At 45.2% G+C, this 15,378-nt stretch overlaps 1 protein-coding gene across 5 annotated transcripts in view; it reads left to right on the forward strand.

Annotated features, from left to right (window-relative positions):
• Positions 1-15,378, forward strand: part of QRICH1 (glutamine rich 1) — a 1,772,469-nt gene that overhangs the window by 1,502,143 nt on the left and 254,948 nt on the right. For all 5 annotated transcript variants that reach the window (XM_044078740.1, XM_044078739.1, XM_044078738.1 and 2 more), the window contains one exon: positions 1,973-2,124. In XM_044078740.1, the coding sequence (XP_043934675.1) occupies positions 1,973-2,124 (152 nt within the window). The remainder of the gene's footprint in view (positions 1-1,972; positions 2,125-15,378) is intronic.

Consider the following 15,378-nt stretch of genomic DNA (forward strand, 5'->3'; position numbering starts at 1 on the left):
GTACTTGAGTCATTGGGTCCTTGACAAGTTGGCACAATGGTTAAGGTGTTCACCTCCCATGCACAAAGTACAAGGTTTGATCCTGACTTCTGGCCAGTGCCTCTTTGGGATTTGCATGTTTTCTCTGTGGAGTTCTTCCCACCTCTGAAAAACATGCTTAGTGTTTCCATCTCATACTCACCAATGAATGGAGCTGTGAGCAGCAGCAAAGACTCTACATGCTGCCTTATAGAGGAAGAGTTGTGTAGTCCAACTAATTTGGGCATACAGTATCCTTAAGATAGGAGAACATAGATCACAGACTGCTTGCCGTGGCAGGGCTAGTCATTCAGTGTTGTAAAATATGGCTCTAGGTGATTCGGTCATGTTGACAAATGTAGCATCACAGGTCTTTGCAAAAAGGACATTGCTGAAGCAGTCTTTGAAGAGAGTACATTAAGGCTGCAGGGGAACTTTGTCTCTAACCCTTTCTTCACTTCACCCAGCAGGCTGAACACCTATGAATTTCCTATTTTTTTCGGAGACCATTTTTAGTGTACATTACTTCAGCCAGGAGAATTTGAGTTGCAGGTCTTAATGGTGGGGAACATTGTGTTCTTCAATAAAGACTGGGTGACCCTTAAGAACAATCTGTCCTTTATGCAAAAGATAAGTTTCTTAATTGACACTGAATGCATCCATCCATCCAGTAGTTCTTTCCAAATGCTCAGTAGAAATGTGAAAAGCTTAGTCTTGAATGTACACATGCTAAGGTATTACCTAATCAAAAATAAATATTTCAGGTAAACAGACCAGCTTTTTGTCTGTTACATGAGGGGTAGGGGGTGCATTGTCCAGGCAAACTGACTAATTTTTCTTTTGTTGATTGGCATTGGAAAAAAACTTTCAAGACCTGGTTAAGGCACATTGACAAAAGGGAACAGCTACAATCACTGCTTTTTCAGGAAAGTTGCATATCAGAATGTGTTAGGCTACTGCTTAAATATCCAATTTCCCTTTTTCTAGGTATTGCAAGTTAGAGTATACCAGCACACTGTGCATGGTACTGCATGCAGTAATCCATACAATGATTATAATACCTCTTTGTGGGCAAGTAGTAGATGTTCGAGAAGTAGCATCAGTACTGCAGTATAATTTGCCTCACTCCAACCGCTCCCCATTTTGCAATTTTTGTTGTCTGAAGGCTTTCATCCCCTGTCAGGGAGGCACCTTTTCCTCCTCGTCCTGGGGCTTGACAGACTAAAGGCTGCTTTGCAGGTTTAGTAAGCACACTTCCTCCTGGCCACTTCAGTGACCCCCCCCCCCAAAAAAAAAAAAACAAGGGGATGATGGAGTAGGCACCTCTACCCTTCATTCAGTATGTCTCACTAACATTCATGGTGAGTGTGAGGCTGGCTTTGCATGGTCAATATGTGAAGTCAGGCTGAATGTTGTCTGTGTTTTTTAGGGTTCATATTACGTTATCGAAACGGTCAAAACAGCCGCATTTCAAAATTTTTATTGTGGGGGGCTGTGCCCACCCGCAAAATATATATTCCAACTCCGAGATTGCACTACAGTGAGGAAAGGGCAAATATCCCAATCTTCACTGTACTGCGATCCCACAATGCAAACTTCGAAATGTGGCCGTTTCAATGTTTTGACCGATTATGTTATCTTTCAATAACGTAATAGGAACCCGTTTTTTTATGATGTAGCAATGATCCTGCTTCTAGAACATCTCTGGTCACGGTGAGTAAGCTTATGTCTTTATTTTTTGTGTTGTTCTAGCTTGGTAGTATGAAAACTGTGGAGCATTAATACTTTGTCAGGTGTACTTTTATTAAGCACAAGTGCAGTTTCTTCTTTTTTTTGTATACAGAGCCCAGCCTCTCTTTTTTGTTACTGTAGTAATGAAGGGAACCCATAAGAAATAGCTTTTGCCACCTTCATTCCTCCCCAAATGATAACAATCTGTATTATTTACACACAGATACTTCCTGTTGAAGACAGTAGAGCAGCACATGAAGTTAGCTTTTTCCAAAGTTCTTCGGCAAACAAAGAAACACCCATCAAACCCTAAAGACAAAAGTACAAGTATCCGATACCTGAAAGCCATGGGTATTCACCAGACAGGACAGAAAGGTAAGAGTCATGTCGGTGGTAATAATAGTAAATGCTTAGTGCTTCACAAGGTGATTTTTATTAAGCTGTTGTAGAAACTTGATTTTTTCAGTATTGGCTGACTGTTGTGTTTTTGATGATGGTAATTTTAACTTTAGAGGTCCTTTGCATTAGGGAAACTGTTATTGTTTTAAGGTATCGACAACTTGATGCAATTCAAAAATTTCTGTATATCCTAAACTTGATGGTATAGGTGCTTCCGACAGGCATATTCCATGATGCCACATATCCAGATTATGTCCACCAGATAGTCTTCATTGCATCACTGTTGCAGTATTCATTACCTTTGCCCCCCGCCCCCAGCTAGTCTTCAAGAGCTCATGATGATCTTCGTGTTTCACTGTTGCAGTCATTACATTTGGGTGATCTGCTTGCAGGTAGCCTTCAGTTGGCCTGATTAACAAAGTCTTGGGTCCTGCGTCGGTTGCTGTCCCTTCTTCCATGACGTCAGGTCGTCAGGGGTATAAAACATGCAACCGACGCCATTACATCAGTCTTTCTTGGCATGCGGTGCCCGAAGCAGAAGCAGTTCTCTAGTGCTGGTCGGCCGACTACTGAAATTTTCGTTTTCGAGTTTCAGAACCGAAGTCTTCAACTAAAGCTAAGTACCCCATTGGGGAAACTTTTTCTTGCTCCTTACCAATGTCAGTAAAAGTTAATAATTGTATTACTTGTGGAAAGCAAATACCTCATAAAGATTTTCATTTGTACTGTATTCCTTGCCTAGGCCCTGACCACGATGTACCTTGCTGTCGGTTTTGTGCTTTATTTAATCAGCGCACTATCCATCTTCTGTATATTTTCACCTCTAAGTATTACGGTTCTTGGTTTCATTGTTCAGAAATGTCGTTGGTTAGCCATCCGACTACCGGGATTACGAAAAAACGCAAAGATAAAGACAGAAATAGGCCGCCGAGGTCCAAAACTGCCTACAACGCTTCTAAGCCAGTCACCAGTTCGCCGGTACTCAGTGAGGCGCTTTTGCAGCCCCTGATACCCGCTACTTCTGATTCGCAGGCCTTTACTGAGACCTATTCAGAGTCCGGTATGCCGCGAGATGCGTCAACTATGGAACCCGCAGATGTCTCTTCCTTGGATGGGTCCGGAGCTGCTGTGCAGGCACTGGCTTCTGAGGGTGTATTCAGGCCTACGGACTTGTGTATTAAACCGACGCCTCCTTCTTTACTTAGGCCTGAATCTCGATCCATGCCTAAAAAACTGACGCCCAGGCCACATGCTCAGGTCTCTATGTCTAAAAAACAAGAATGGCTGAAGATCTAATAACTCTAAACAGGGGTAACCACCCCCCCCCACCTTCTAAGAGGCATAGGACTGAAATTGATTATGAATCTTCTGATCAGGTTTCTTATTCTTCTGATGATCTGAATTTGCCCTTATCTACTTATGAAGATTCTGATGCAGAGGACTCAATTCCCTCTGCTTCCCCTCCTGAGGATTTTTCTTTTGGGGAAAACTTACATACTCTAAGGGAGCATTTCCACTGGGAAAGCCAGGATTTTTCTGATTCAAAAAAGGAGGCTTCGGGATTTCCTTCTACCTCAGCATAGGCCTTTAGCTATTCCTCCTGTACTAGACATTGTTGATTATGCTTTTTCGGAATCTAGTTTGGCCCCTGATTCCCTGCCTCCTGCTCCCAGAAAACCTGACAGATACTACAGGGTCCCTGAGTCCCACAAGTTCCTTTTTAAAAATCCTATTGCAGATCCAGAGACTATTTCACAGGGGCCCAAGGGCATTAAGGCTTCTACTGCTAAAAAATCCTACCCCTTCTCATAGAGACTCCAGGGCGCTGGATAGATGGGGTAAGAAGGTTTACACTTCTGCAACCTTGGCCATTAAGGCTTTAAACTGCCAGTTTCATATGTTAAAGTATCAACAACATGTTATTGGACTGTTTAAACAGAAAATTATGTTGATTCCTGACTGTGTGGAAAATGAAGAATTACAAGATTTAATGCATTCTGCTGAACAAGTTGGAAAACATATTTGCAATGTGGTTTTGATTCATTAGAGGCCTCTTGCAGGGCTGTTGTTACTGGGTCTGTGCTCAGAAGGCATGCTTGGCTTAAGGAGCAATCTTTGCCTGATAATGTTAAAGCTAAATTGTTGGATGCTCCTTTAAATCAGGACCGCCTGTTTGGCAACAAGGCTGAGGAAGCTCTTAAAAAGAGAGAATATAAAGCTAAATCTATGCAAACTGTTACAGATTTTTTACAAGTTCAGCCTCCTAGATTTAGTAGGCACTGGACCTCTTAAGAATTGGTCCTTTCCAGCCCCTTCCAGGTCTTCTCAAGCCAAACCGAGACACAGCAAAAACCCCAGGTTTCAGTCACAGAGGACACGCAGAACTAAGCAGTGGGGTGCCTCCACTCCCAAATCTGGGAATAAGATCCCCCCCTTTGGTAAAGTGTCTGTGACTTCATTTCAAAATTTACAAGCACTTATCAACTGACTGCCCCTTTGGGAGGAAAGATTGCTCTTCATGCAAAGAATTGGGGACTCATTACCCAAGACAAATGGGTTTTAAATGTAGTGTCCCAGGGATACAGATTTCTCTTCCACACGTTGCCAACACCAAGCGGGTGGCCGGGCCTACCCCCAAATCAGTGGGCAGAGGCCCAAAAACAAGTACTTTCTCTCGTAAGCATGGGGGCTATTCAACTGGTACCAGAAGAGGAAAAGGGACAAGGTTTCTACTCAAGACTTTTCCTGGTACCCAGAAAAGACGATTCATGGCGTCCTATCCTGGACCTGTCTACTCTAAACACCTTTTTGGCGATTCCAAAATTCAAGATGCTGACTCTTCGCCAATTACTTCCTGTGCTAGGCAAAGATGCCTGGTTGGCAACACTAGATTTAAAAGAAGCATACCTCCACATCCCAATCAGGGAATCTTGCAGAAGATGCCTACGCTTCAAAGCAGGCTACACGTACTATCAGTTCTCTGCACTGCCCTTTGGCTTATCTACTGTGCCCAGGGTATTCTCAAAGTGCCTACCTCCAGTTATTGCATTTTGCAGGCAAAGAAATATTCAAATATACCCATACCTAGACGATTGTCTAATTCAGGCAGAAAGCCAGGACATACTTTTAAATCATCTGGCCTTTGTAAAAAGGGTTCTAACTTGTCTGGAGTACATCATAAATGAAAAGAAATCACAACTGGTACCCTGTCAACAAATTATACTCCTGGGAGCAAGCTTGAATACAACTTCCCAGATGGCTTACCTCACGCCAGAAAAGCAAATTCATTTGACAACTAACTTCAAACCACAAAAACCCTGCTCTCTGCAAGACAAGTACTGCAAGCCTTGGGGTTCATGGCCTTCTGCATTCTTCTAATTCCATTTGCAAGACTGCATATGAGGAAACTACAGTGGTATCTAAAAAGCCTATGGTGTCAACATTCTCAAAACCTAGAAACAATGAATCCTATCCTACCTTGCCTACGCCTAGAGTTCCTTTGGTGGGCAGAGGCCTGCCACCAAAACAAGGGACTACCTTTCACACCACTCTCTGCCACCCAAACCCTAACAGATGCGTCAGACTATGCATGGGGGGGCTCACCTAGCAGGGAAATGCATTCAGGGCAAGTGGAACCCAAGTCAAATGCACCTGCATATCAATCAAAAAGAAATGTTAGCTGTACAGAATGCTCTGAATGCCTTCAAGGACCACATTCTTTCAGGACAACTAATGGTAAAGACGGACAACACCAATGTTATGTGGTAAATAAACAAGCAGGGGGGGTACACATTCTTACCCCTTCTGCAGACTAGCCATGGCATTGTGGAACACAGCCTTGAGCTACCAAGTCCACCTACAAGCTCAATTCCTGCCAGGAAAATGAAATACACTGTCAGACGGACTAAGCAGAAATCTTATGGACCCACATGAGTGGAAATTGGAACCAAGGATTTTCAACATGTTGACAAGCAAATGGGGGAGCCCAGATATAGACCTGTGTGCCTCTCCCCAGAACTACCAATTGGACAAATTTTGCACAGTGACTCCCCACAAACAAGATTGGAAAGTGGATGCTCTGTCCTTCAGCTGGAAAAACCTATCAGTCTATGCCTTCCCCCTCTGCCTCTGCTCTCCAAAATGCTACTAAAAGTCAAACAGGACAAACCAAGGAAGATTTTGATTGCTTCAGACTGGCCGCGCCAACAGTGGTACCCCCTCCTGCGCAGTGTGTCACGATTATTTCCATGGCACCTGCCTCAGACTCCTTCCCTGCTGTCTCAGCAGGAGAACCAGATTCTGCACCCTCCGCTACCAACACTGAACCTTGCAGCCTGGCTAATTACTTAATCTCTCCTTTACCATCCCTCAGCAAACCTGTGATGGATATCATTTTAGAGGCAAGGAGGCCTAGTACTAGAAAATCTTGTGCTGAAAAATGGAAAAGATTCTGTGCCTGGAACCAATGTCAAGGGATGAGCACAGCAGCGCCCAATTTACCTCAGATTTTACAATACTTAACTGAGATGCTTTTACAATACTTAACTGAGATGCTTCACAAGTACCTGTCTTTTTCCTCCATTAAAATCCACGCCTCAGCCATTTCAGCTCATTATAACACAGAACCTCCCCTCCTCTTCTCATCCACTGCTCAAGCAGTTCCTCAGAGGGGCCAAAAATTTGAGACCACCCAGGAGAGCTCCAACCCCAGCCTGGGACCTTAACTTTGTCTTGGAGAAACTCATGCTACCTCCTTTCGAGCCAGCTGCTACTGCAGACTTATTTCTTTCTTGGAAAACAGCTTCCCTTTTAGCAATCACTTCAGCTAGAAGGGTATCTGAATTACAGGCCCTTGTGGCAGTAGAGCCTTTCATCGTCTTTCGTGCTGACAGGGTGTCACTCAGAACCAATCCATCCTTCATGCCCAAGGTGGTATCCAGTGTGGCACTTGATCAGTCCATTAATTTGCCAACTTTCTTTCCCAATCCACAGAATAAAGGGGAATGGATACTGCATTCCTTGGATATGCACAGACAACTTAGATTCTACTTGAACAGGACTAAGCCTCAAAGGAAATCTGAACTACTGTTGGTAGCATTTGTTGCAGGGGCAGAGGGGAAGGCTATTTCAAAGCAAACCATTTCTAAATGGATAAGCCATTGCATTCATTCATTTCTGCTATAAGCAGCATGGAAAACCTATCCCCCAGGGGATCAGACCTCACTCCACCAGGGCTGCATCTACCTCTACAGCCTTTCTCAGAGGCGTCCCTACCAGGGACATCCTAGAAGCTGCTACCTGGAGTTCTGTACATACCTTCACCAAGCATTACCACTTGCCAATTTTTTCTAAATCCAGAGCTGGCTTTGCCACTGCAGTCTTGCAGGGCCTTATAGCTGGTCCTAATGCTATCTATTTACCTCCTCCCATCCTTAGCTTTGGGAATCTACCCAAATGTGATGACTGCAACAGTGAAACACGAAGAACATAGTACAGTCGTGTACACTTACCATAAATGTAGATGTTCGAGTGTATTCACTGTTGCAGTCCTGGTTACCCTCCCTCCAGCCCCCTGACTTCTATTGACTATACCTTTTCTTGCTTACCATGCTTTAAACTTTTTGGTGTATTTGCTTTTTTGTTGGAGGCGTAACCTTGTATATAATTGCTTCCCATTATGGGGGCACCTGACATCTGGGGCAAGAAAAACTGATGCAATGGGGTCGGCTGCATGCTTTATACCCCTGACTACCTGACGTCATGGAAGATGAGACAGCAACCGACGCAGGACCCAAGACTTTGATAATCAGGCCGACTGAGGACTACCTTCAAGTAGATAACCCAAATGTGATGACTGCAACAGTGAATACACTCGAACATTTACATTTATGGTAAGTGTACCCAACTGTACGTTTTGGGTGGTTACCCCTCTGGATGCTGTTAGTGTCCTGGCAGATGTGATAGGAACCTGACATGGTAGACCCTATCCCCCAAGAAGCCGAATAAGAATCTTGCTACCCTCAAGGACTGGTTGCATTGGAGTAAGGGTCTGGCTGTCAATGCTGCTTTTGTGGAGGCTGCCACTAAGAGGGGTATTTCTGAGGAGAGCACTTCGGTCCACCCCCCAGACAGGGAGTCTCTAGCATTAGATCATTAAGGGGTGCGCTCCTATGCCTCAGCCACTTTTGCTTTGAGAGCTGTTAATTATCTATCATCTTCAACATGACTTGATGTCTGGTTTGTCAAGGAATGTCAAAATGCAGCAGTCTCCAGAGACTCAGAAGATGCTGGAGAGACTGTTGTCTACTCTGCTTCCCATCACCACCATTTCCATGAGTTTCATTTCAAATGCAGTCAGTGGAGCATCCCGAGCAGCTGACTCTGGGATTGTCATGCTGCACCACACTTGGATGCATTTATGCAAATTTGCAGATTGCTCCAAGGCATCCTTAGTGCCTTTTTTGATTGCTCTTCCTTGTTTAGGTGGAAAGCTAAAGACGCTCTTAACGAGGAGTGAGCAAGATAGGAAGACACTGTCTACTGCTGGAGTGAGCTTCACCACCCCTCAACAGATCTTTACAAGGAATTAGAAAAGACTCTTCCTCAGAAATTTACAGCAATCTTTTCAAGGCGCTCCTTCAGAGGGTTCCTCCTCAGGACGGGGAAGCCTAATGGCACCCCCAGGGCAGGGGTGGTCCATAGAATCACGGTTTGTGGGACTTTCTCCAATGGACCTTTTCAGTGACCCTGAAAGGTTTCCCAGCTGCTCACTCTGGAGGTAGTCAGGGTTGTTTGGCTTTTCACGCAAAAGCTTGGGAGGCAGTCACCTCGGACACCTGGGTGTTGAGACATATCCAGAGGTTGCTGTATTCCTTTTTCAGAGATGCCCAGCTTTCATCAAAAGTGTCTCGCAGACCTTCCACCCCATCAGAGACTGCAGGCAGCTGTAGAGATTTAAAAGCTACTTGTAAACAGAGTCTTCCAAGACATTCCACCAGACTAGCAAGGATCCAGGTCTTTTCCAGATTATTTTATTACCAAAAAAGAACAAGGACCTCAGGCCCATTTTAGATTTAATCAGACTGAATCAGTTCATGAAAAAGACCAAGTTCTGGATAATCACAGTGCACTCCATCTTACCTGTCCTGAGGAAGGATGATTAGATGTACTCAACAGACCTCAAGGGCCCCTACCATCATGTCAGGATACACTCCAGGAGCTTCCTGCTCTTCCAGCTGGAGGCCAGTCATTTATCAGTTCAGGGCCATGCCGTTTGGTCTCACCACAGCCCCTCTGGTGTTTACCAGGTGCATGGCAGTGGTCGCAGCCTGGGTGCAGCTGCACTGATTTCCAATGTTTCTGTACCTGGACAATTGGTTCCTCACTGCCCCCACAAGGGCATTGTTGATCACGGCCAGATACCGTACTCCAACTGTGCTACCTTTTAGACATTACAGTCAATTATCCTAAGTCGAGCCTTCAGCCTGTTCATGTTTTAGAATTCACAGGTTATTACCCGGATGCCATCAGTCAAACTTGCCTGGCTGCCACGTTCCAAAGTGTTCAGCCTTTGTGCCCAGGCCTTGTCAGTGTTTCCAACCTCGAAGCATCCAGCTCACGCAGCTATGAAACTTCTAGGTCATATGGTAGCACCCATAGGTTTGCTTCCTTTAGCCAGGTGGCATGTGAGGGCTCTGCAACGGACTCTGTCCATACTATGGTCCTTCATAACTCACCCAGTGGATTTTCCAGTATGGCTGATTGCGTCATGACCAAATTTGTTGGTGTTTGCAGTCTCCTTAAGTAACAAAAAGGAGACTCTGGTACACAGTTGCAGTCGTAACTGATGTGATTTCCTGCCATGGAAGCCCTTGGCAGGCCTGAGCACCAGAGAATTTTCTCCTGAGGCCAGCAGATGCCCTAACCAATGTCAAGATAGCTGGTTGTAGAGAGTCAGCCAGCACCATAATCTTGGATGTCCTATTTATCTGTTGCCGTATTCTTACATGAGGGAGTTGCCTGCGAAGGCGATGACCCGACTTTGGACAGTATGTCACCAGTATATCCAAGTCTTCTACTACCTTAGGGTGCGTGGTACGTCTGACCTAGGCCACTATCAGATGTCTGCCACAAAAGAGATGTACATGTGCACCATCCTCAGAACTTCTTTGTTGCCAGTCCTGGATGTCACTTTGCTGCTGGAATTGTTTCTTCTGTGAAGGTAAGTGTCCCAATGGGGAAATCTTTTTTGTTTCTTACTGTTGCTTTATTTTTGATTGAGGTTAATGTAATCCAGGAAAGGGAAATGCGACTGGAAAACAGATTCCACATAAGGATAGTCACTCCCAGTGCCTTGTCTGTCTCAGGCCCCAACACAACCATAAAAACTGCTCAATCTGTCTTTTGTGCCTAAGACCCTCTGAACTTGGTTATTGTCCCCCACTATTTGCTTAGAAAATCAACACCTTAAGCTTTTAGCGAAGGGCAAGATGGAAAGTTCTCTGACCTGACAACAGAGCTTGTTAAGCGCAAGGCCAAAAAAACCAAGGCCCGAAGCTGCACCTCTCGATATGGACGTCTCTTCCAAAGTGTATGAGAGGTCAGACATGCTCCATCACGGAACTGCATTCACAGGCTGAGCCTGCTTTGCATGCCGCATTTGTACCAGACAGACATATGCATGTTCAAAGAGGCAACTCAGACATAGACTCCCGAAGTTCAGGGGGAACCCAGGCTTTTCGTGTCTGAAAGCCCCAGAGGAATTACCCAGATCTTGGTTTATGAGGATGTTTACTCGAACCTGGTCGAATGTAGGCCCACGTCTGTCTGTTCTTTGCATTGCATGGGTGCCCCTGCAAAGAAGAGACAAAAAACTAAACAATGTCTCTCCACCTCCAGACCCACAGAAAGAATGGCAAACTTTCACACAAGGCTTTTTTAAGGCCTTCATGGCACTAAGGCTTCCCTTCCTGCCTGGCCTACCTCCCCTCAGAAGAGATATAGGCCTCAAGCTGCCTCAGAGGAAGACTCCTCATCCGAAGAGGAGAGTGATTCTCTGGTCTATTTATCCGAAATTCCCTCACCCTTAGACTTCTCTTCCCCTGAGGAAGATTGGAATGGAACAGAATCTCCTATGGTGGAAATTTCTTTTGGGGAGACCATTTCTAGGATGCGAGATCATTTTAAGTGGGACAGTACAGAGATGTCCGAGGTCCTGAAGCGTTAAGACCTCCTCCAAGTACAGTCCCCTGATCCTTCTGCCATTCCTCCTGTCATTTCAGTCTTCTTAGAAGGTTTTGCATCCACTTCCACTCACCTTGACTCTTAGGTTCCAGCTCCAAAAAAGACTGACAGGTTTTACAAAGTACCCAAGGACTGCAGTTTACTTTTCAAGGCCCCACTGTCAGACCCCTCTGTGATATCAGTAGCCTCTAATAAGGCCTCCAGGTCACTACCTTCTACTTCCCTCCTCCCCTTGGACAAGGATAGTAGGCAGTTGGAGAGGCTGGGTAAGAAAATTTACACCTCGGCCACCTTAGCTTTCAGAGCACTAAACTACCAGACCCATATGACCATGTACAATTTGGAACTCCTGTCTCAGATTTCAATATGCCAAACTTGGAGAACAAAACCTTGGCATCCTCTCTTCTTGCTACTTCCACTCAGGTAGCCAAGCCTTCGATTAAATGCAGCTACAGTACTGTAGAGGCCGCCTCAGGAGCTGCAGCATCTTCCTCTTCCCTAAGAAGATTTGCTTGAATAAGGCTTCAGCCCCTCTCTGAGGATATTAAAGCAAAACAAATGGATGACCCCTTGGACAATTCTGCTCTTTTTGGCCCTCGGCAGAATTATTCAAATCTCTGCAAGAAAAAAGCAAGGAGCTAAAAGACCTAAAACACACACCTTGGAAAACAGGCCTTTGTACGCAGGCAGTCCAGACCCCACCAGACACAGCCCCAAAAAGTGTTGAAGAAAACTCACCAGATGTTCTTAGTGATTCACTGTTGCAGTCATCACATTTGGGTTATCTGCCTGCAGGTAGCCCTCAGCCGGCCGAATACCAGAGACTTGGTATTTCTGCGTCAGATGCTGTCACTCCAAGGCTGACGTCAGGTCGTCACGGGTATAAAAACAGGCAGCCGATGCCATTACATCAGTCTTTCTTGCCGGGGAGCCCGAAGCAGAAGCAGTTTGCACGAGTGCCGGTTGGCCACTACCTGAGTTTTCGTTTATGAATTGAATCATCCTGAAGTCTTCTAAAGCTAAGTATCCCATTGGGGATCCTTTTTTCTTGCTCTTACTGATGTCAGAAAAAGTAAAAAATTGCCTTGCCTGTGGAAAGCAAATACCACACTGAGATTTTCATTCTTACTGTGCCACCTGTTTAGGCCCAGACCATGACGTACCTCGCTGTCTGTTTTGTGCCTTGTTCAATGCCCAAACCATTCGTCGTCGGGCCCTTCTTGTCGCTAAATACTTTCATTCTCCATCTCCGTATTCTGAAATGGCTTTGGTAAGCCATCCGACTACCGATATTCCAAAAAAACATAAGGATAAAGACAGAGATAGACCGCACAGGTCCAAAGCTGTCAACGACGCTTCTGTTAAGGTAGTTGCCAGTTCACTGGTACTCAGTGAGGCGCTTTTGCGCAGCCCCTGATTCCCGCTTCAGTAGATTCGCAGGCCTCTGCCGAGACCCGTTCGCCGTGAGACTCTTCTTCGACTATGGAACCTGCAGATGTCTCTATCTTGGATAGGTCCAGAGCCGCTGAGCAGGCACCGGCTTCTGAGGAAGTTCTTCACACTACCGATGTTTGACACAGACAGATGACTTATTTTCACGTCTTCAGTTCGGTCTAAAACTACCGAGATTCTAAGGCCAAGAGTATGTGCTACGCCTAGAAAACTGACCAAAGCACATGCACTTTTCTTTTGGTGAAACTTTACATACTTTAAGAGATCATTTCCATTTGGAATGCCAAGACTATCCTCAGTCCAAAAAGAGACTCGGAATTTCTAGATTTCCCACATCATAGGCCTTTAGCAATACCCCCAGTCCTGGAAGTTGTTGATGATGTCTTTACGGAATCCAGTCTTACTCATGATATTTTACCCCCTGCTGCTAGGAAACCAGATAGGTACTACAGAGTACCTGACTCTCTCAAATTCCTTTTCAAAAATCCTACTGCTGACCCAGAGTTCATTTCCCAGGGGCCTAAAGGTGTCAAAGCAACTACAGCTAAGAATCCCATCCCTTCGGACAGGGATTCCAGAGCTTTGGACAGATGGGGTAAGAAAGTATATACCTCTGCAACTCTCGCCGTTAGGGCTTTGAATTGTCAGTTTCACATGCTGAAGTACCAACAAGATATTTTGGAACTTAAGCAAAAGATAGCAACCTTTACAGACTGTGCAGAAAGTAAAGAATTGCACGAGCTTATGCATTCTGCAAGCCAAGTCAGCAAGCATACATTGCAGTGTGGCTTTGAGGCCCTAGAAGTATCTTGCAGGGCAGCAGACACTGGTTCTGTACTGAGAAGGTATCCTTGGCTTAAGGAGCAGACCTTGCCAGACCTTGTCAAATCAAAGTTATTAGATGCTCCTTTTGAACAAGGGCAATCTGGCACCAAAGCAGAAGAGGTTCTTAAAAAGAAGGAAGAAAAAGATAAATCTATGCAGACAGTCAAAGAAATCTTACAAGTACAGCCTCCTAGATTCAGTAGGCATTGCCCCTCGAAACACCGGCCCTTTCCAGCTCCCTCCAGGCCATCTCAAACTAGACCCAGGGGAAACAGGCCCCCCAGACTACAGTCTCAGGGTATGCAGAGATCTAAGTAATGGAGTGTCCCCACCTCCAAAGCAGGGAGTGATAAGCCACCCCCTTATGGAAAAAAATTCACAACTACTCTACTCCACTGCCCAACTGCTTGTGCCCCTAGGAGGAAAACTTCCCCTTCATGTAAAAAACTGGATGTCGATCACCTAAGACCGATGGGTACTCAACATTGCATCCCAGCAGTACAAATTTTACTTCACTCTCTGTCAATCCCAAAAGGGTTCCCAGACCTTCTAACAAACCATTTGGCAGAGCCACAAAACCAAGTTCTATCCCTATCAGGGCAATTCAGCCAGTTCCAGTGGAACAGATAGGTCAAGGATTCTATTCCAGACTTTTCCTGGTACCCAGAAAAGAGGGCTGTTGGCGCCCATTCCTAGATCTTTCAATTCTCAACACCTTCCTGGTGGTACCAAAATTCAAAATGCTCACCCTGCAGCAGCTTCTACCTATGCTAGCTAAACATGCCTGGTTAGTCACCCTAGACTTAAAAAAAGCGTACCTGCACATCCCTATAAGGGAGTCATGCAGGAAATATCTATGTTTTAGGACCGGATCTATGTATTATCAGTTCTCTGCCCTTCCCTTTGGCTTCTCCACTGCTCTCAGAGTATTCACAAAATGCCTGGCTCCAGCCATTGCTTATTGCCAGCAGAGAAATATCCAGATTTACCTGTACTTGGATGGCTGCCTGATTCAAGCGGACAGTCAGGAATTGCAGTTGCAGCACCTGACATTTGTAAAGAATCTTCTCACATCCCTGGGGTACATCATCAACGAAAAGAAATAAAAACTAGTCCCCAGTCAAAAGATTGATGTTCATCGCGTTTCACTGTTGCAGTCATTACACTTGGGTTATCCTGCTGGCAGGCGACCCGCAGTCGGCCCGAGTTCCAAAGTCTTGGTCCGGTGTCCGTTGCTGTTGCCCCTTCCCTGACGTCAGTGCGCCAGGGGTATAAAAGTTGCAACTGACGCCATTTTCTTCAGTCTTTCTTGCCGCGCGGTGCCCGAAGCAAAAGCAGTTCGCAAGTGCCGGTCGGCCGACTCCTGAGATTTTCAAAATTGAATTTCAGAACCGAAGTCTTCAATAAAGCTAAGTATCCCGTTGGGGAAACTTTTTCTTACTCCAGACCGATGTCAGTAAAAGTTAATAATTGTATTTCTTGTGGGAAGCAAATACCTGATAAGGACTTTCACTCTTACTGTATTCCTTGCCTAGGCCCTGACCACGACGTTACTAGTTGTCGGTTTTGTGCTAGATTCAATAAACGCACTATTAAACGTCGGTTTGATTTTGCTTTACATTATTTTGGACGAAGATTTAATTATATAATGCCATCGGAACAACCGACGACCAGAATGTAAAAAAAATGCAAAGACAAAGAAAAAGACAG

This window comes from Protopterus annectens, chromosome 7.part1, assembly GCF_019279795.1.
Source record: "Protopterus annectens isolate FY-2018-M chromosome 7.part1, PAN1.0, whole genome shotgun sequence".
Lineage (NCBI taxonomy): Eukaryota > Metazoa > Chordata > Ceratodontiformes > Protopteridae > Protopterus > Protopterus annectens.